Raw genomic sequence first — 19,576 nt, 5'->3', positions numbered from 1 at the left:
CCATCCACTTACCTCTGTAGGGACTTAATTTAACCTCCATCTTTATGTACACCCAGGTAGACAGGGTTTTATATATTGAACGAGACAGACGAGGTTTACAATGCTTAACAATCACAAATCACTTGCACACCTGTAAAATGCTATTGTTTCCAAGACAACTTGCAGGTAGATGTCAAGAAATCGATGATGCCCGGCCAGCGTCTGTGAGCCACCTGCAGGCTCTGTGGAAATATCATTAGGGATTAGGGGTACATTTGAACTATAGCAAATCGCCATTATTCTCTCCATTATTTTACTTTTTCGGTAGGTGTATGTACTTGTCACCAATGGAAATATGACTGTATGCAAAAATGGCGCTATTCTAAGGAAGGATTACGTTTGTAACATGAAATTTGTAGCCGAACTTTGCTTTGTAGTATATATTATAATAATTTTAATACTGTGCAAACATGAATTCAAAAATCGAATCATTATTACATGTAGATATATCTATATGTATATTATCTAATGCTAATGCTATATTATTTAATACAGTATTTACGTTTTCCAGTGTCTGAATTGTCTGTGATAACACTAATAATCGATTTTGTAATATACAGTCCAATAAATTCAAATGACGTATTGCCATGATTACTGTGAAGCAAGCGAGGTTTGCATAATAATTTTTTTTTTATATTTAATCGTGCAACTGCTGAAAATTATATAAATCCTTGTATTAGTAACATGGAATCATTCTTTGAATATTATGAGATGCATGATAATTTCGGTCGGAATGTGATCAAATCTATCGTTAAGCCCTTCAAGCTTTTTCAGCTTTGATCACGCCCCGACCAAAATTATCACCTCATATTTACTATTAAAAAAATGCATGATCCCTTGTTTCTTATAAAAGATATTGTATAATATCAATGAATTTAAAAATCGAATGTGATTTCATTCTAATCAAATTTCCCATTTATTTACTAAAGTTATTATAATCACGGTAATGTGCTGTGGTATCAGTTTTATTCGTGGGTGTCAATGTTTGCGGGTAGCCAAAATTTTACTGGTTCGTGGGGACGTAATTTCGTTGGTAGTGAGTTATATATATATATAAATATTAAACATATGATTGCATATATAAGATCGCGGGATGTAAATTCGTGGGCATGGGTTACCCACGAAAGCCTCGAACATTGGCCCCCCACGAAAAAGGATGATTCCATATATAGTATCTAATTTTTGTTTTACTCAAAGATACATTAGATGTAAAACATCACTATTTTAATTTAAAATGTTAACTGATACTTGTGTATATCAAATTAAAGAAAACTATAAATATGATTTATAGATAATCCTCTTATTCTTTGGCAATGGAACGATTTCTTAATTAAGGCGGTATGTAGCGACACCTTGATATCTTATAACTTCTAAATAATTTTGTGATTCTGGCATGTTCAGATCTAGGTGGAATATGAGGTGGGGAGCATTCATGGTGAATAATTTTTTATGAAATAATTAAATTTCATGTAAATTGATTTAAAAAAAAACACCTTTAGATCTACATGTACTAAGAAACTAAATGTATTCACATAAGTTAATTATAATTGAACGGCCAGGAACTTTACCCCCCCCCCCCCCCCCAATTCATCGGAAACAATTCCTGTATACGCGCCCCTACTTGTAAAAGCTACATATCATCGGGGGATATTCCACAAAACAGCGTTTTATAGACGTATTATGAATAATTACCTTTAAAAACAAAGGTATAAAAAGTGTGATTTCTTCCATGCACGTGCACCCACCTGCTTGTCTTTAAATTACGAATAAAAATAGAACAGATTAACTTGCATGTACCTTAATCGCTTCCGTGCACATTCGATCGATGTGCAGTGTTGTGTTTAAAGAGATTTTAAACATGGCCGACTACCAAATGACAGGAAATACTAACATGGATTTAATGTGTGAGGTTCATGATGGTTGTGAATTGTTACCCCTCTACTGTATGGACTGTGATTGTCCTATATGTAGCCACTGTATAACTAGTAATCACTTGGGACATAAATTCCAAAATGTGTCCGAGGTGGTTGAAACTAAACTTCGTCAACTGGAGGAATCTCTTGGCAACGAACACGCGGTTTTACGTTTACATAAATTACTTTCTGATTCAGAAAGCAGACATAAACAACTCGCAGAACACAGAGAGAACCTTCTCCGAAATGTTGTGGACAGAGAGGAGGAAATAATCGAGAAAGTGAAAATATGGAGAGAGAAAATGACAGAGAAGATTATTTCTCTTACAGACAACGAGGAGAGAATGCTCAAAAAAGATACAACTCTTGCTTCTGCATTACTTAAATGTAAAGAGAGAAATTTGGAAATAGATCGCGAGGGTGTAAAAATCGTCTCTTTGAACTGCGCATTAAGGAATTTTCTAAACAAAGACACATGTGTTCGGTGTTTTGATTTCCAAATTGGAGTGTCAAACGATGATTTGCTCAGTTTATTTGGGAAATTAATCGATGAAACAGAAGAATTGTCGTCCGATATCTATCAGTGTGAAGAAGAAGAAGAAGAAGAAGAAGAAGAAGAAGAAGAAGAAGAAGAATTTCATGACTGTTTGGATTTAAAGGTGTCAATGAAGTTCAAATTTGCCTCAGATTCAATTGATAACATCGTACCTTTACAAAATTCCAAAACTTTTCTATTGAGTAAAGGAACAGTGTACGCCTGTGATTTAAAAAACGGCGATTTAAAACATCGATCAGTATTAACGAACGCGCAACAAATTATCCTGATTCAATCCTGCGGTGATGTGTTGATTCTAATGAAAGACCGAAAGTGTATTAAACGTATCTCAAGCGGGAGTTTGGTGACTACATTTATTAGTACAAAAAATCCGTACTATACGTATTTATGTATAGGACCAGGAGGAGCTCAGGCATATGCTTGTGTTGTACAGAGATATGATGTGAACAATAACTATAGAAAATATAACATATATCTCGCAGACGATTGTGGAAGAATTTTAATAACATTTTGTTTCGGTGTAAGCTATGAACACCGATATTTTTATCAAATTCGAGCTATTGATGAAAAAGACACTTTTGTCAAGATAGGACTACAATCACTGGAATTAGTTCTTGGCAAAGGGGAAACATTCACGACGACTAAAACCTACAACGGATCTGTTGGGACAAGTCCTTCATCTGCGTTTAATCCAAACGACATTGCACTAGACAAGCGAGGCAATATCCTGGTGGCTGTGCCTAACGACAACGCCGTTCATCTCCTGGACAAGTTCTTAACCTTCCAGAAGCTTCTGATGACGGAGGAGGATGGTCTCCAGAGACCAACATCAGTGGCACTAGACAGTGAGGGATATCTGTATGTTGGGTGTGAGAATGGTCAGATCCATGTCGTTAGTTATCAGTATCTCCTAAACACGAACAGACTGACACGGCTGAAATTTAAACAACTCAGCTCTAAAGGCAGTAGCTTAAACTTTCCCGGAAATTTCTGTCAAAAAACATTTGACGAGATTTTGAAAAATCATGATTCCGAAAACTGACAACATATTTATCTAACTTATGTATTCATTTACTCTAAAACACATGAGTAAAATTATATAACTATAGAAGTTATGTTCAAGCCTTAATGGTGAAAAAGGGTATTAGGAACTTTTAGAACAGTTATCAAAATATGTTTACATTTTCCAATGTCTTTGCCGGTGATAACACTACATATCGATTTTGTACTATATAACCCATAACTTCAAATGTCGTATATTAGACTATTTTTCAGTGAATAAAGATGGAGGCTGACTACCAATCAACTTCTAAAATAAAGACACAGACGTATATGATGGAAACATGATATTACATTTGATTGTTTAAAGTTTTAAGATTAACATATGTTTAATTAATAAATTAAAACCGACCACATCAAAGAAAAACATTGTTTAATTAATAAATTAAATCCGACACATCAAAAAAAATATTACAAACTGAAATGGTTTATATCTGCTTGTGTACGTTTCATTTGAAAAAAAACAAAACACCCTAGTCTTTCTTCGATGATACACATGGAGTATTTCTGTTTCTTTATATATCCCAAATTTATGTTGTTTGGCCTATTTGTTTACATTAATGAACGCAAATTACATGCATTCATCTTAACTTTATCAGATGTAATAAGGTTTTGTGAGACGTCAAACGAAGATTTAAAGGAAGTGAACATGAAAAAATTATCAAGGGCTCAAATTTGTCAGTTTGATCTATATAATGATTTTGTAAAGCCAATTAGACATAGCTTTCCTCAGTAAGAAGATATTCCATTAAAAGTAACTAATTCTTGCAATCCATGGGAGCCGCCATATTGATAAAATCATTACCTCCCTGCTGGGTTATCTCTAAGCATCTAAGAGAGGGCAGCACTGATGCCGACGTCAGTGAGACACATTGCATTTTGGCACATTGGTTAATCAGCACTCAGTTACGCAGTTAAAATGTCATCGTCAGAAAGTGAATTAAACAATGAAATTGAAGTTGAGGGCTATCAATTTGAACCAGAGTTTACAGAGGAAGAAATTGAAGCCCAGAATGATGCCCCTCCACCTGCAGTTAATGTGAATGAGAGAGGAGCATCATTAAATTGGTGTACTTGTGAAAACTGTACAATTCTACCTACATTTAAGGAATGTCTTTGTTGTTATGAATTTGAACATTATGTGGCGGACTACATTAACGAGCACATAAAGTGCATATCCCAGCACCCAGATTTTGATACAGTGTGTCTTAGTCCTGTCATCCTCGAGACAGCTTATATTATCTATCTAAGATATACCGGTAAAAGCCAGAGAGGAAGAGCCCCAGAGCACTTAAATAACAAGTAAGACTCCCAAAGAATGATTTCAAATACAATCAATATTTATTTGAAATATTTCAACAACATCTCATTTGTGTATAATCACTTGCACATACATCTGATACAATCTAATTCTGTTACAGACAATCAAGATTTATGGCCTACAGACAGTTTATAAATTGGGTTAGACGAGGTCAGCCTCTTGGGAAAAAGTTCAGAGTTGTTATTCCATCATGTGTAGTGACAAAAATAAGGAATTCATTTCCCGATGAGCATGGAAATTATGAAGGATTTCATGAAGCCTCAGACACTGATTCAGATTCTGAATAAGTACATATATTTATCAGTGTAAACAGACTGTAAATAAGAATACAGATATTTACCTAATGTATACCTATATACTTGAATGCATGTATTCATTGTAAAAATGACATGACAGTATCAAATACCATTTAATAAAAAAAAACCACCCAGTTACCTTGATATCTATATATCAAACACTTGAATAAAGTGGATGAAATTTAATTAATTTTAAATCTTGAAATATGGGCTGCAACAAGCTCAGAAGTTGGGGGAGCTGGAATTTTAGCTATATTCTGTGGTAGTGTTTTCTTTCTTGTCTGATGCATTGTTGTTAAGTTTGATTTTAATTCTTTTTGCTCCAGAACCATATCCATCAAGTCTAATCTAAATCCATAATCTTTTTCTTCATAGAGTCTCTTGGCAGTCCATCTTCCAGTAACTTTTGAGAAAGCTCTGTAAAATTTTGGTTGACCCTCATCATCAGTTTTTTGATTTCTCCAAATATTGAAGTTATGGTCAATAGCTGACAATTGTGTACGGGCTACCATTTGCTCATATTTGAATTCTTGACGCTTTGGAATGTACTTCAGCATCATTGAATGATATACCTCAAGCTCACCAGTATGACAAAACATATTCAACTGGCGAATATCTTTTAGAAGTCTTTTGTGAAAAATAACAGTCAATAGGGCTTTGTGGGCCTTGCTACCTTTCTGCAGCCATTTTTTCTTTCTCGTTTCCTCTGTTGAGAGTTGTGGGTGACCACATTTTGTATAATTGTTACCAGGAAATTCGTGCACATTACAAATATGATGTTCTAAAGACCTCCACATTTCAACAAGCAAATCAGGATCACCTCTACATCGACATGCACAATACCAAATATGATTGTTTACACTCCTTATCCAAGGAGCTAAATCTTCACATCCTTTCTTTTTTGATGCTACCAGAAGCTTTTTACATATACTTTTTGCTAAATGCCAAACATCAAACTGATGCTTAATACCAGGGTGTTCTTTTCTAAGAAAACTCCGTATTTGTACATGTCTGTCAGTTGCTAAAGCTTTTATAGATATATTGGATTGTTTTAATTTTGACAAGCATCTTTTAAATCCTTCTAACTCCATTGTAGAAGATGACCCCGTTTCACTTACTTGAACAACATTAAAATCTAAAATTGCAGAAGTCATGGCCTCCATGACTGTATATGTACAGTATTTAGCATTGAAACCTGGAGAATCACATCTACCATCTCCACAAATTACTAGGGGTTTTCTTTTCATTTTTTTAAGAATATCATTTTGTTGTTCTCTGTAGTACATATCTATGACAGGTAACACTAATGTTCTGCTGTTATTGATAAAAGTTGTTCTAGATATTATTTTTAAATTCATGCACTTAGCAAAGTTTGAAATGCCTGAGAAAGTTAATCCACTAAAATATGTGGCTGCTGATAACATAATGTTACCAATTGGTTGTTTCCCTACAAAGGGTTGTGATTTCCAAGTAAATTTATGGTTGTTCATGCAATTAAACTCCACAGACAATCCTGTCCCATTGACATAATGGTTTGTAGCATTGGCATCAAATGGTTGTTTGCAAACTTGGCACATTAACATACAGAAAAGAGATTTGATACATGACCAAAAGACAATAAATTTTGAATCCTCAGTAGGATTAACATCTTGCTCTTCATCACTTGATAAATTTGATAACTCATTTGTTGACTCATCTGAGGGAATGAAAGAGAAATCTGGGTCAGCTTTGGTAGTAATTGATTTGACAGGTGATAATTCATCCGATTCAAATGTGTGCGAGAAGCACTGTGCAGATTTCACAGGTGTAGAGGAGAGAAAAATAGTGTCAGTTTCTGATGTTGAAGGAATATCCTGGAATATTTTTGAATATCCGTGATCAGATGTTGCTAGACCAGGGTTTTCTCTTGATCTACAGTTGACACAGAATTCTGTTGAATTTTCAGTTCTTATGTCACATTGTGTTCCCATATCTTTCATAGTTCTTTCATCCATGTATTCAAACTGAATTCCAACATCAACAGTGTTCTTTGAATTCTACAAAACAGTATGATTTTAATTGTAAAATGCCTTTGCTTTTACTTTACAAAATAGATATATACATTAAACTATTAAATTTCTTACCTTTGGTTTTTTTGATTTTCCCACAGGAATTGTTTCTCCTTTCCTTTTCTGCCCCGATCTCCCAGTATCATAAGAACAGCCTGGCTCATCTATATTTTCATCATCTTCAGCATTGACAAGAATATTTTCAAGTAGCTGTGAATTTAAGAATGATACAAATTAAGGCTTTTATTTAATGCACAGATTCATTGTTCATGAATTTGACTGTATCAACGTTAGTTATTAAAATTACCCTGTACTCACTTCCACTTTTTCCTTCTCTTTTATTCTTTTTTCACTTGTTTCCCTTTTCTTAGGAGTTTTGCTGTCAAGGAAAATAGTAGGAACTGCCCCCTTTTTCAGTTTTTTTCTTGGTTTGAAATTCATCAGGCGTGCCTTTATTAAAGAAATAGGCTATTTATTGAAGATTGTTTATCAAAATATTTATATTTTGTCTGTATTTGAAAATCATTCGTATATCAAATGCATATTTAACTTAAATTGAAAACATTAAAGCAAATTCCTACCTCAAGATCATCTTCAAAGCAATCCTCTTCAAAGTGTTTTTCACATACAATTTTATGATATGCAAACACAAAAGTCTTTATGTTTAATTTATCATTCCCCAAATTATGAATCCATCTTTTGCACAATTCATAGTCACGCTTAGGGTCAGGAATAGAAAATGTATTAAATCCTTGTCCCCTTCTGACAGTGCAAAATTTTGCTTGACATTCAGGCATGTTTTCCCGTAGTGCGATCAGTTTGTAACACTGACCCAGTCAGCAGCAGCAATGTGTCTCATCTACGTCAGAGCACAGATGCATGCTGGGAAATAATTGATGGCCTCCATAAACCTTTCACTGAGAGTGTTTAATTGATAAAATCTCTCAAAATAAATAAATTTAATAGCTACAACTTTCGTTATCAAGTTTCAGAGGGCTTTTCAAGTTAATTGCAAAAGAGTTATTTTTTTCATGTTCACTTCCTTTAAACAGTATGCTGGTAATTTTTCAGATATGATGCATGCACACACAGGAATGCATATTTTATAAACACCGTCTGTTAACCGATTTGAAGATTTAACCGATTTAATGTTGGATATTCACAGTGTTAGTGAGTTACCCCTCAGCCGTATAAACTGTGGTTGTTGTCTATGTGTAGACTGTGTCACTCGTGGTCACGCAGGACATGATGTCAACAAAGTGTCCTATGTGGTCGAAATTCATGTACAAACGAATAAAAGTCTTAGTGAAACGACAACCCGGTTTTACTTTTAAAATACTTACAGATTTGAAAAGCAGACTAAAACTACGCTCAGAACAGAACCCGAACCTACTCCAAAATGGACTGGCCGATAATTGTTTCCATTGAAGTTGAAATCAATAAGAGTCACGTTTTAATCAGAGACTGTTTGCAACTATTTTGTTTAAACTTTATCATAATAAATTAGATAAGATACTGTTAATCGTAATTAATTGCACATTTTTTAAAATGAACGCCATCTTTTATAATTAACCTTTCCTAGATATAATTATCTTCAGATGTGTACATGTAAAGGAAATCTTACTGAGAAATGCTTTGTTTAGCCCTGCACAAAAATGTCTTTACTTTGTCGAGTATTTTTGTACAGCTAACGGTTTTAATCCATTTATGGTTGTGATGGTTGTGGTTGGGTTGGTTATATTCAAACAAACATTCCACTGATCTTACATGTTAAACTTTTTAACATCATTTTTTTTAAAAGTATAGTTCTATATTGAACTTACAGAGCGATTATTCATCTATTTACTTTTTTATTGATATATAGTAATTATACTATGCACAGTGTCATGTATGAGCAGTGTTAAAACCCACAGATTTTAGGGTTTGTGTAAAAATGACAGACCGTCAACCATCTCAAAAATCCATAAAAAGAAATACAAATTCAAAGCAGAGCAACACGGACCTCCAAAAAGATACAGGTGTGATCAGGTGCCTAGCTAGGAGGAGTGAGCATCCTCTGCCTACCTGTTGCACCCGCCGAGTGTTCCTTGTCACAATTGGGCATGTGTTATAATCGAAGTAAATGTCAAAATCGGGAAAAAGTCACAATAGGGAAAAAACAAAACGTTGATGATTTAATTTGTTTGTGATGGTCAAAATACAAGCCTTGAGCCAACACGGACCTCCATTACATTGGAGGTAGATTTACACATTTAAATGTATGCTATATACACGAATTCAACAAACATCAGTGTGTGAAGTGCACGATAGTTATGATTTGCTACCTATATACTGCGCGGATTGTCCTTTATGTAGCGACTGTGTAACTCGTGATCACGTTGGACATACAATCAGAAAAGTGTCAGAGGTCGCCGAAACTCAGCTACGGCAACTAAAAAAATCTCATTAGAGTGAAAACTTGGTTTTATGTCTTAGCAAACTGTTTACATATGCGGAAAAGCGAATGAAAAAAAACCTCTCTGAACATAGAGAGAGGCTACAACAAAATGTCGTGGACAGAGAGGACGAAGTAGTCGAGAAAGTGAAACAATGGAGAGAGAGAAAATGACAGAGAAGATTCTTAATCTGGCAGACAAACAACAGACGTCGCTTGATAAGGATAGAGCGTCAATGTCCGCCCTACTTCAATATGAAGGTAAAGGTCTAAACATGGGAATGGAACGTGATGTAATCCAAATATTCTTACTGAACCAAGGATTCAGGAACCTTATTACTGGCAAAAGTGCAAGGCGATCTTGCGTTGAGTGGAGAATCTTGTTTCAGAATAGAAAATTTCGCTGAAAAAACTACTGTATTTGATCTTTTAGGAAAATTGATCGATGAAACAGAATACATGTCTTCTGATACATATCACGAGGAAATAGGAGAAAATAAAGAGGAGGAAAAACAATCAATGTATAATTTGCATCATCCTTATCAGTTATTTTTCTTTACATCTTATTAAATGTTACTAATTTATCCAAGAACACAGACACTACACGTATAATCCTAGATAGAACACAAATAAAACTGAATTGATTAACATAACATAAGATTTGAACTTCAAAAGTAATGTAATTTTTATTTTCACAATCATGAATGCATTAGACCTGATAAAGCATTATATTTATGATGCAAAAATGTGTATCATTTACGCTAGTAATATTATAGGTTGTATAATTTTCCGATACACGATATTTAACGTTACAAAAAATTATAATATAATTAACATTAAATGTTTCTAACAAGTTTTGATAAATTTTTGTTTATTGTATTTTTTTTTCGTAATTATCCGGATTATTTATCGAATAAAGATGCAAATTAAAGTGAGATCTTTACATGGACAGTGATACTAGCATTGAGATAAAAACATAATAAGAGCGAAGCACACAATATATTTATGATTGTTACATTGTAAAATGTATAATGTCACTGAAGCTGAAAACGAATAGATCTATTAATTGTTTCATGAAATGTATTTGCGATCTTATTTCAATATTGTAAATCCTTTTGATGGGAACGAAGACGGCCCAAAAAGAATATATGAAATCGATATCGATGTGATATAACCATTGTTATCTTTACTTTCTTTCTGTTGGCTACACGACAAATGGACTGTAGAGGGATGTAAATTTATTTGTAAACGTTTTATTATGAGAAAAAATATATAACGTCAGCAGGTGTCTGTGATTTATAAAACAGCAAAAACACGTCAGTGAAAAATAGACATCGTCTTTTGAAATGATCGAAACTAAGTTTACAAATGGTATAAAAGATAAAATCAATCGTTATCCATACATGATTAATAAATGTTATGGGCCAGTCGAATTATGTAATTTATTCTTTGATTTGAAACACATGCAGTCCCAGACCCAGTGTTTGTGGTATGCATGCATACGTGCTGATAAGACTTTCAATATGGCTGATTTCAAAATGTCAGTTGACTTTAAACTGGATCTTATGTGCGAGGTTCATGATGGTTGTGAGTTGTTACCCCTCTACTGTATGGACTGTGATTGTCCTCTCTGTGGCGATTGTGTCACTCGTGATCACGTTGGACATAAAGTCCGAAAGGCATCCGAGATGGTCAAAAGTAAAGAGCTACAGTTGAAGGAATCTCTCAGCAGCGATAATTCGACTTTAATTCTGCAGAAGTTGTTAAAAGATTCAAAAATGAGTACAAAACAACTCGCAGAAAAAAGGGAGAATCTTTTACGAAATGTTGTGAATAGAGAAGAGGAAATAATCGAGAAAGTAAAACTTTGGAGAGAAAAAATGACTGAAAAAATAATTAATCTCACGGAGATTCAGTCAAAATGTCTCAAGAAAGGTATAGCTCTTGCTTCTGTCCTACTTCAAAGTAAAGACAGCGGCCTGAACTTGAAAAAAGATTATAATAGTGTCGAAATTATCTTTCTGAGCCATGGATTACAAAATCTTCTGGATAAAGAAAACAAAAACTGGTCTAACGATCGGTGTTTAAGGAATCTAAACCTAAGTATAGGAATTGTCAATGAAGACCTGTTCGATCTATTTGGAAAATTCGTCGACGAAACAGAAGAGTTGTCTACTGATGTTTATCCGTTTGAAGAAGAGGAGGAAGAAGAATTTTATGATTCATTGGATTTAAAGATAATGGATTTCAAGTTTGCTTCAGGCCCTATTAACAACATAATACCATTAAAAAATTCTCAAATTCTTTTTTTGCTTAAAGAAAAAATAGCTTTTTATGATTTTGATCTCAAGAAAGGTCATCGACTAAAGGATATTTCATCTGACGTCCATCAAATCGTCCTGATTCCGTCATGTGGTGAGGTATTGTCATTGATGAATTGTCTTCAACACATTTTACGCATCACCAAAGGAGGTATGATAACGACATACATAACAACAAAGAAGCCTCACGAAAGGTATAGCTGTGTAGGATATGCAGGGAAGCAAGCATATGCATGTGTTGTACATGAAGCCGAGAATAACAATAATTGGACAATAGAACTATCCCTACTAGATCAATTTGGTCAAATTTTGATGTCATTTAACTTAGATTTCTCTAAGTATTTCAGAAATATAAAGTTTAAGATAAAAAGGCGAATTTTCGTTTCTAATGAAACATACAAATATATTACAATAGACAAAAGTACGGTGGAACTTGTTGATGGCACAGGAAATACAGCCAAAGTGACTAAAGCTTACAAAGGATGTGTTGGAACAAGCCCTGCTTATTCATTCAGTCCAAGGGACATAGCAGTAGACAAGCGAGGCAATATTCTTGTGGCTGTTGTTAACGACAACGCCATCCACCTTCTGGACCAAACCTTGACCTTCCAGAAACTTCTGATGACGGAAGAGGATGGTATCCACAGACCGACATCTGTAGCATTGGACAGTGAGGGATACCTGTACGTGGGATGTGAGAATGGACAGATACATGTTATGAATTACCAGTTCCTCCTGAATACAAATAGACAGACACGATTGGGAATTGAATACTCAAAATAAATTCCTAAACAACAGTTTTACGAAGATTTTTGCCCGAAATTTTCAGAAGAGAATTAGTTAAAACTGAGTAGAACTGATTGTTTCAAAGCAAAAAATGAAAATGTGCGACTGTTTCCATTCCTATTCATTGGAGGAAGATAACATTTTTTAAAATCAAAACCCGATGTAAATTTAACAGTTTCATGTAAATAATCAGTAAAATCAAGTTTTTAATTTTTTTTTATATTAATCATATAAATGTAATATGTCATTGAAACAAACTAACACATTTTTAATATGATTTATGCCTCCTCATTCTCCTTCCTACACATCAAACAAACTCACAAATGTGTTGAATTTTATTGATCAGAATATGATTATATCCCGATCAAAACATATAAACATTGATGTACATCATCTCTAGTACATACCAATAATTCAAGTAGAACAAAATACTGTATGAAACATATGTTAAAACCAACTGCAACATATATAATATGTAGAGCAGAATATTATACAAGGTAAACTATGCATTCAAACACATAAGTAAATTATTTATAACACAAACTGATGGCAGAAGGTGGGGGAATAGCCTGTTCAAATACAATAGATAAGTTAACAATGGCAAATTTATTTACATGTTTTAAAAGGGGGAACACAGTAAATAAAGGAGGTGGGAGGGAAATTCGACAAAACACAGACTGTACAATTTGAAGACTGATAAAACGAAAGTGACGCTATCTTTCAGCCAATCAGATTGCTTCAAATTCAGCATTAAACTGAGGGGCTCCCCATGGGGAAAGCTGTGCATGTTAAAATTATGTTGTTTATATCTACAGATTAAAAGTACATTCGTCTGCATAAAACCATTTATGATTATAAATTGCATTTATGTGTAAATGTTGCATGATCAAAATTTTAGGGGAAAAAATACATATTTAAATCATCTGTTATTTTTCAGGTGCTTATATGTCAACATTATATATTTCATTTTTTGGCATGATTGAGGGGGAAATAGGAAGATTTGATAACTCCCCTATGAAAATTTATATTCACGATGGCATTGCCTAGGTGAAATTTGATTTGTCGGGGGGGGGGGGGGGTAAGAATAAACCTTTTTGCGGTTAATGATTTGCTCAAAGAAAGATGTAATTATAACTAATAAAATGGTTTTTTTTAAATGATTCATGCAGGTTATGACAGTAGCAAAAATTGCATATACTGTGGTTTCATCAATATGTTGAATACCAATTTTCGTGGATTTCGTTGTTAAGTTGATCCATGAGATTAAATGTTCATTGAAACGCAGTTTCTATTAACATTTTGTATTGAAAGGGTCATTGGCCACGAATTAACGTATCCTTTAAACTGTGATTTTTACTTTATCCACGAAAATTGATACCCTTGAATATTAATGAAACCACAGTAAGTAACCTGCGTTATTTTCTTTTACAATGTCACCACCTTAATATCAGCAAAGAAAGCATTTTATTGTTTAAAAATATACTCCAATCAGTACTTTAATCACTATCAAAAGAAGACATTGTAATTTGAGCAGATAAATACTGCACCAGTAAATGCTTATGGGGACAGAATTAATCCATAAGCGTTGCATCACTAATACATAATACCACTGAATTCAATCAAAAATAAAGGGGTCTCGTTTTCCCTCAGTCATACCTGGTGTTTACAGATGACTTCTTTAAATCATTGCATTTGTAAATTCAATATATAGGAAATCCTGTTACTTAATTTTTTTTGACAGGCAATATAACCATTCCATAAAATCATTACATGACCTATTTGTAAAAAGTACATATTAGAATTACGTGTATGTCTCTTGCATTTGTAATAAATGAAAATCCAACATTTTCTATAGTACATGTATTTATTATGAAATAACATGTATTGATCTACAAAACATAAACAAAAGTGTCATTAATTAGACAAATGAATATTAAGATTTTACATTATAAAGTAGCTTTCATTGTCATTAGGGCATTTAATACTGAGATAAAGTACAAAGGTACATGATAAATAGATAGATGGTCTGATTTTCAACGTAGCAACATTTTTGACGGATTATTATAATTCTGATAGAGAGGTTAAACAAACCAACGAATACGTGTACGTGTAGAAAGGAAATTATATGCATTATGTCATAAGATTTTATTTGAAGAAATTGTACACGTATACATGTACACTATGAACAAACGCGAAAATTGCAAAGCACACATATGGTCAAACTTGTAACTTATGTTTACTTGTTGTCTATTTACATGAACAATATGGTTTATTTTTCTAAAGCTTTAATATTTACATGTAATGGAACTTCTGATATAAAGAAAAATAATTGGCGTTAAAATGTATTGTGTTGGTTTCAATACACATATCGCTTCATGCAAAACATGAAAAGACTCTTAATCGTATGTTATTAAAAAAACATACACATATGATTACATGAAAACAACGTAGTTAAATAAAAATAATACTCGTAATCTTCAGTTTTCGACTGTGGTTACCATTATTCAGATAAAAGGACAGGATATAAAAATACGTTTAAAGCATTTATAAGACTGACGTCAACAATACAGTAGATAACAGTGGACTGGGTGGAGGCTACTTGGTGATTCCGATCACCCCACAATCCAATCGTACATGTAGTACTTAGAACCAAAGTTCTACCAATTATTGACAGAGTGTACTTACAATCATAATTCTACCATTGTCAGACTGGATAGTGTTTACAATCATGGTTTTACTGATGTTGCAATAAGTAGTAGCTAAACCCAGATTTATCAATTATGGACCAGCATTCTACAAATATTGGACAGAATAGTACTTACAATTATAGTAATACTAACAATGGACTGATTAATTACATGTAACTACCATTATAGTTCTTACAATGGTGGACTGAATAGTAGCGAGCGCAGCGAGGCGGCGCGAAGCGCCGCTCGCGTAGCGAGCTTCATAGACAACGTGTACGAACGGAGAAAATTTGAGTTGAAATCTGCACATTGTTCAAAGAAATTTTTATGAGGCCACGTGAAAAAGTTCCACATATCCCAATAATGCTTTGCGTGCATAGCAACATGGTGGAACAGGAAGCGTTTCTACGGAAAATTCTTACCTCTAAATCGCATACATCATTTTTATTTAACAATAAAAAAAATCCTTTAAAAACATTGAAGTAAACAATACATATGCTTATGTACAAAATCTGTACCTATCTGAACTTCTGTTGACATATGACGTCATTTCCTTCCCCGAATTGTTCCGACAAATTACGAAAACTGTCGAATGCAAAAGAAAGTTAAGTATGACGTCACAGTGATCTCGCGTTTTTTATTTCCCGCGATACATTTAGAGGTGGATCAAGCATCTGTACTGGGTGTAACGTGTAGGAAGTACTCAGTATCAGTGTTAACAGTGACTCTTTGGCTGATTAGTTTTGTTTTGATAATTTTTTTTGCTTAGTAAATACACATGCAAGTTCCATGCTAAATTTACTGTCATATTGATCCAATCATATATGCATACGTGAGGTAGGTGACAACAAATTATTAAACAAGAAAAGTCTAATCATTATTAGATCTACGTGCAGCCACGTCATTTTGTAATGAATAAATAAAAGAAAAAAAATTAAACTGTTAAAATATCTACATGTATTTGTTATAGTTGCATATGTGGTCAAACCTTTCAATATTATTGGATATCACACACTAAAAAAGGATGAGGGCAAATGTCTACAACGCTTATATAGCGTACAAAAATTCAAAAGATTAAAAACAAAATTGATGTCACAGAGGAAAATAATTAAAACACAGATAACAACAAGGAACAAAATGAGAAATAACACAGACACACAATTTATATTGTTTACTGATTTTAATGATCATTATTAATAGGTAAAGGAATGATAAAACATTACTGTATTTACATTAAAAAAAAAAAACGGCTTTGTGTTTATGATATCAAAATATTTTAATAAGTCTGTTTAACATTTTATTAATGCTCAGTAGTAGTTTATTTAAGTTTATAATAATTGGAATAAAAGTTTGATAACTTCGGGTTCCTTGCAGTGGTAAAAGTTTTCGAGACAAAGCCAAATGTGTGGTTCTTTCTGCGCTCGCCCCAACGGTCACACCGTAAAACATATTACTTACAATTATAGGTACATTAACATCGTTTAAGTTCTTTGTTTATATTTAGGAAGACAAGATGCCTTTTTAACTTTTATCTGTTCCAAAGTTAATTGATTCACACATTTAATATAATTATAATCAGCAAGCTATAGCTATTTTTTCTTGCTAAGACAAGGTTAGATTACATGCATGATATATATGAGTTGTTTGCTTTTCTACAAAAAGTTATGTTTTAGGTGCATTTATGAAAACGATCTAAAAGACTTGTAAATGAATAGCAATGTAAAACGGTTTTATCAATATCCATTTGAACTAGAACTTTAAAAAGTCATTGAATTGTGATAAAGAAATGCGAAATAGGTCTGATATGAATAGAATCCTTTATCTTGAATAAACATAATCATTTTATGGATTTAGAGCATACAATTAAACACGCACTTTTGAAATCCACGGATAGTTGAATGCATTAAACATTCACAAAAAAGACCTTCAATATGGCTGACTTCAGAATGTCGGGAAACACTAACTTAGATTTAGTATGTGAAGTCCACGATTGTGAGTTATTACCCCTTTACTGTATGGACTGTGATTGCCCTCTCTGTGGCGACTGTGTCACTCGTGATCACGTGGGACATCAAGTCCGAAAAGTGTCCGAAGTGATTGAAACTCAAGTACGACAACTCGAGGAATGTCTAGACAGCGACAATTCAGTCTTATTTCTTAAAAATCTCCTTTCTGATGCTCAAAGAAGACAAAAAGAACTCGCAGAAAACAGGGAGAACCTTTTACGAAACGTTTTGAATAGAGAGGAGGAACTGATCGAAAAGGCAAAACTTTGGAGAGAGAAAATGACAGCTAGAATCATTACTCTTGCAGACAAGCAAGTGAAATCACTGGGAAAAGATATGACTCTTACTTCTGCATTGCTTGGCTTTAAAGACAACGGCCAAGAGATGGACATAAAATGTGATAGTATCAAACTTATGTTTCTTAATCATGGATTAAAGAACATTCTTAAAAGCAAAGGCAAGAACCTGTCTGACATTTTTGATAATTTTGAATTTAGAATAGGATTGGCAAATGATGGTTTGTTTGAATCATTTGGTCATTTAGTTGATAGAACAGAAGAATTATCTTCTGATACATATCACAAAGAAGAAGAAGAAGAAGAAGAAGAAGAAGAAGAAGAAGAAGAAGAAGAATTTTATGACTCATTTGATACAAAGATGTCAATGAAGTTCAATATTTTTCAAGATGCAATAGATCAAATAGTTCCAGTACAAAATTCGAAAACACTTCTTTTGATTAAAGGCACGGTCTTTGAATTTGACATAAAGAAAGGTGAGTTGAATCCTCAATCGATTTTATCAGGCGTCCAACAAATTGCTCTGATCCCATCTACTGGTGATGTATTGTCATTGAGGATAAGCCAACATAACATTACCCGTATTTACAGTCAGAGTCTGGCCACACTGTATATTGGTACAAACAGGGATAATGAAACATATTGTTGTGTAGGACCAGCGGGGGAGCAAGCGTATGCTTGTATTGTACACGATACCTTGAAAAATAAAACTAGGATTAGAAAGCTGTCTTTATTAGATGACTTTGGTCGCTTATTGATGTCATTTATATTGGATACACGTCTGTTTCTCAGAATACCAAAGTATATCAGGCAAACTTTTGTTTCTGGTAGAAAAAACAACTATATTTTAATGGACGTAGAAACAGTGGACCTTGCCGATAAACAAGAGAACAATGTGAAAGTGACCAAAGTTTACGAAGGGTGTGTTGGAACCAGTCCTTCATCTGCATTTAGTCCAAAGGACATAGCACTAGACCACCTTGGAAATCTCCTAGTCGTCGTATCTAACGACAACGCTATTCATCTTTTGGACAAGAATTTGACCTTCCAAAAGCTTCTTATGACAGAAGAGGATGATCTTAAGAGACCAACATCAGTGGCACTGGACACTGAGGGATACCTGTATGTGGGGTGTGAAGATGGACAGATGCATGTCGTGAATTATCAGTATTTCCTCAACACGAACAGACTTACAAGATTAAAAATTGACAAGAAACAGTTTTAAAGATAGAAACATAAACTCTCGTGTAGATCTATCTCAAAGAGAAGATAGATTGGAACGTTGATATAATTTGTTTTGTCTTTAAACATGTGTGACGGTATATATAGATATCTATTATAAGCTGGGTTTTTTTTTTATCCCACTCGTCACTTTTTAGTTCATTGCGAATATGATCTTTAATTTTTTCAATCAGTTTGATTGGATTTATTTATTCAGCACAGAAAAGCTTATTTCATTATTATACCACATTTCAACGTATTCCATCTAAAAGCAATAAACAGATACAATTTTTGTTCAACTATTTTATAAGAAAATGTAAATTCATGAATTATGTTAAATTTCAATGCTCATTTTATTTAATTTGATTAACCTTTTTCAATCATCAAAAAAATGAATTTGTGACAGGCTTGGAGCATATTCTGTAGGTCCTGTCTAACACATATAAATCAAATCTAGTGATTCTGATAAAAATAAAAATATATTTTACATTGGACACTCTATAGGTAAAAATCGACATGACTGGTCTCTATGTTTTATTATTTCAATTTAAAACTGAAAACATATTTTGCCGAACTGGCTTTTTTTTGTTCTT

General features: G+C 33.5%; 4 protein-coding genes across 4 annotated transcripts in view; 2 read left to right on the top strand and 2 right to left on the bottom strand.

The window, feature by feature from the left end:
• LOC105346886 (uncharacterized) overlaps nt 1-159 on the bottom strand; it is a 51,647-nt gene extending 51,488 nt beyond the window's left edge. Inside the window, exon 1 of the mRNA XM_066070792.1 lies at nt 13-159. Within this exon, the coding sequence (XP_065926864.1) occupies nt 13-40 (28 nt within the window). The 5' untranslated portion in view covers nt 41-159. The remainder of the gene's footprint in view (nt 1-12) is intronic.
• Nucleotides 160-1,897: 1,738 nt separating this feature from the next.
• On the top strand, nt 1,898-3,550 carry LOC136271869 (tripartite motif-containing protein 55-like). The gene is made up of 2 exons (XM_066072432.1): nt 1,898-2,703; nt 3,034-3,550. The coding sequence occupies exons 1-2, from the start codon at nt 1,898-1,900 to the stop codon at nt 3,548-3,550; spliced, it is 1,323 nt and encodes a 440-aa protein (XP_065928504.1).
• An 834-nt stretch (nt 3,551-4,384) lies between these two features.
• Nucleotides 4,385-8,266, bottom strand: LOC136271592 (uncharacterized). The gene is made up of 4 exons (XM_066071908.1): nt 7,814-8,266; nt 7,551-7,682; nt 7,308-7,442; nt 4,385-7,220 (listed from the first exon to the last, which is right to left on the bottom strand). The coding sequence occupies exons 1-4, from the start codon at nt 8,027-8,029 to the stop codon at nt 5,367-5,369; spliced, it is 2,337 nt and encodes a 778-aa protein (XP_065927980.1). The 5' UTR covers nt 8,030-8,266; the 3' UTR covers nt 4,385-5,366.
• Nucleotides 8,267-17,391: 9,125 nt separating this feature from the next.
• On the top strand, nt 17,392-18,987 carry LOC136271868 (tripartite motif-containing protein 55-like). The gene is made up of 3 exons (XM_066072431.1): nt 17,392-18,238; nt 18,416-18,434; nt 18,594-18,987. The coding sequence occupies exons 1-3, from the start codon at nt 17,392-17,394 to the stop codon at nt 18,985-18,987; spliced, it is 1,260 nt and encodes a 419-aa protein (XP_065928503.1).
• Nucleotides 18,988-19,576: the final 589 nt, after the last annotated feature.

The sequence above is a fragment of the Magallana gigas genome, chromosome 9 (assembly GCF_963853765.1).
Source record: "Magallana gigas chromosome 9, xbMagGiga1.1, whole genome shotgun sequence".
Classification (NCBI taxonomy): Eukaryota; Metazoa; Mollusca; class Bivalvia; order Ostreida; family Ostreidae; genus Magallana; species Magallana gigas.
This window is presented reverse-complemented; position numbering and strand designations above follow the sequence as displayed.

Excerpts from the sequence above, each read along its gene's own strand:
- LOC136271869 (XM_066072432.1), top strand. The coding sequence starts at position 1,898 with ATGGCCGACTACCAAATGACAGGAAATACTAACATGGATTTAATGTGT. Across the intron at positions 2,704-3,033 it reads CTATTGAGTAAAGGAACAGT|CTATGAACACCGATATTTTT; the intron begins GTACGCCTGTGA and ends TTTCGGTGTAAG.
- LOC136271868 (XM_066072431.1), top strand. The coding sequence starts at position 17,392 with ATGGCTGACTTCAGAATGTCGGGAAACACTAACTTAGATTTAGTATGT.
- LOC136271592 (XM_066071908.1), bottom strand. The coding sequence starts at position 8,029 with ATGCCTGAATGTCAAGCAAAATTTTGCACTGTCAGAAGGGGACAAGGA. Across the intron at positions 7,443-7,550 it reads AAGAGAAGGAAAAAGTGGAA|CTACTTGAAAATATTCTTGT; the intron begins GTGAGTACAGGG and ends TTAAATTCACAG. Across the intron at positions 7,221-7,307 it reads GAAAATCAAAAAAACCAAAG|AATTCAAAGAACACTGTTGA; the intron begins GTAAGAAATTTA and ends ACTGTTTTGTAG.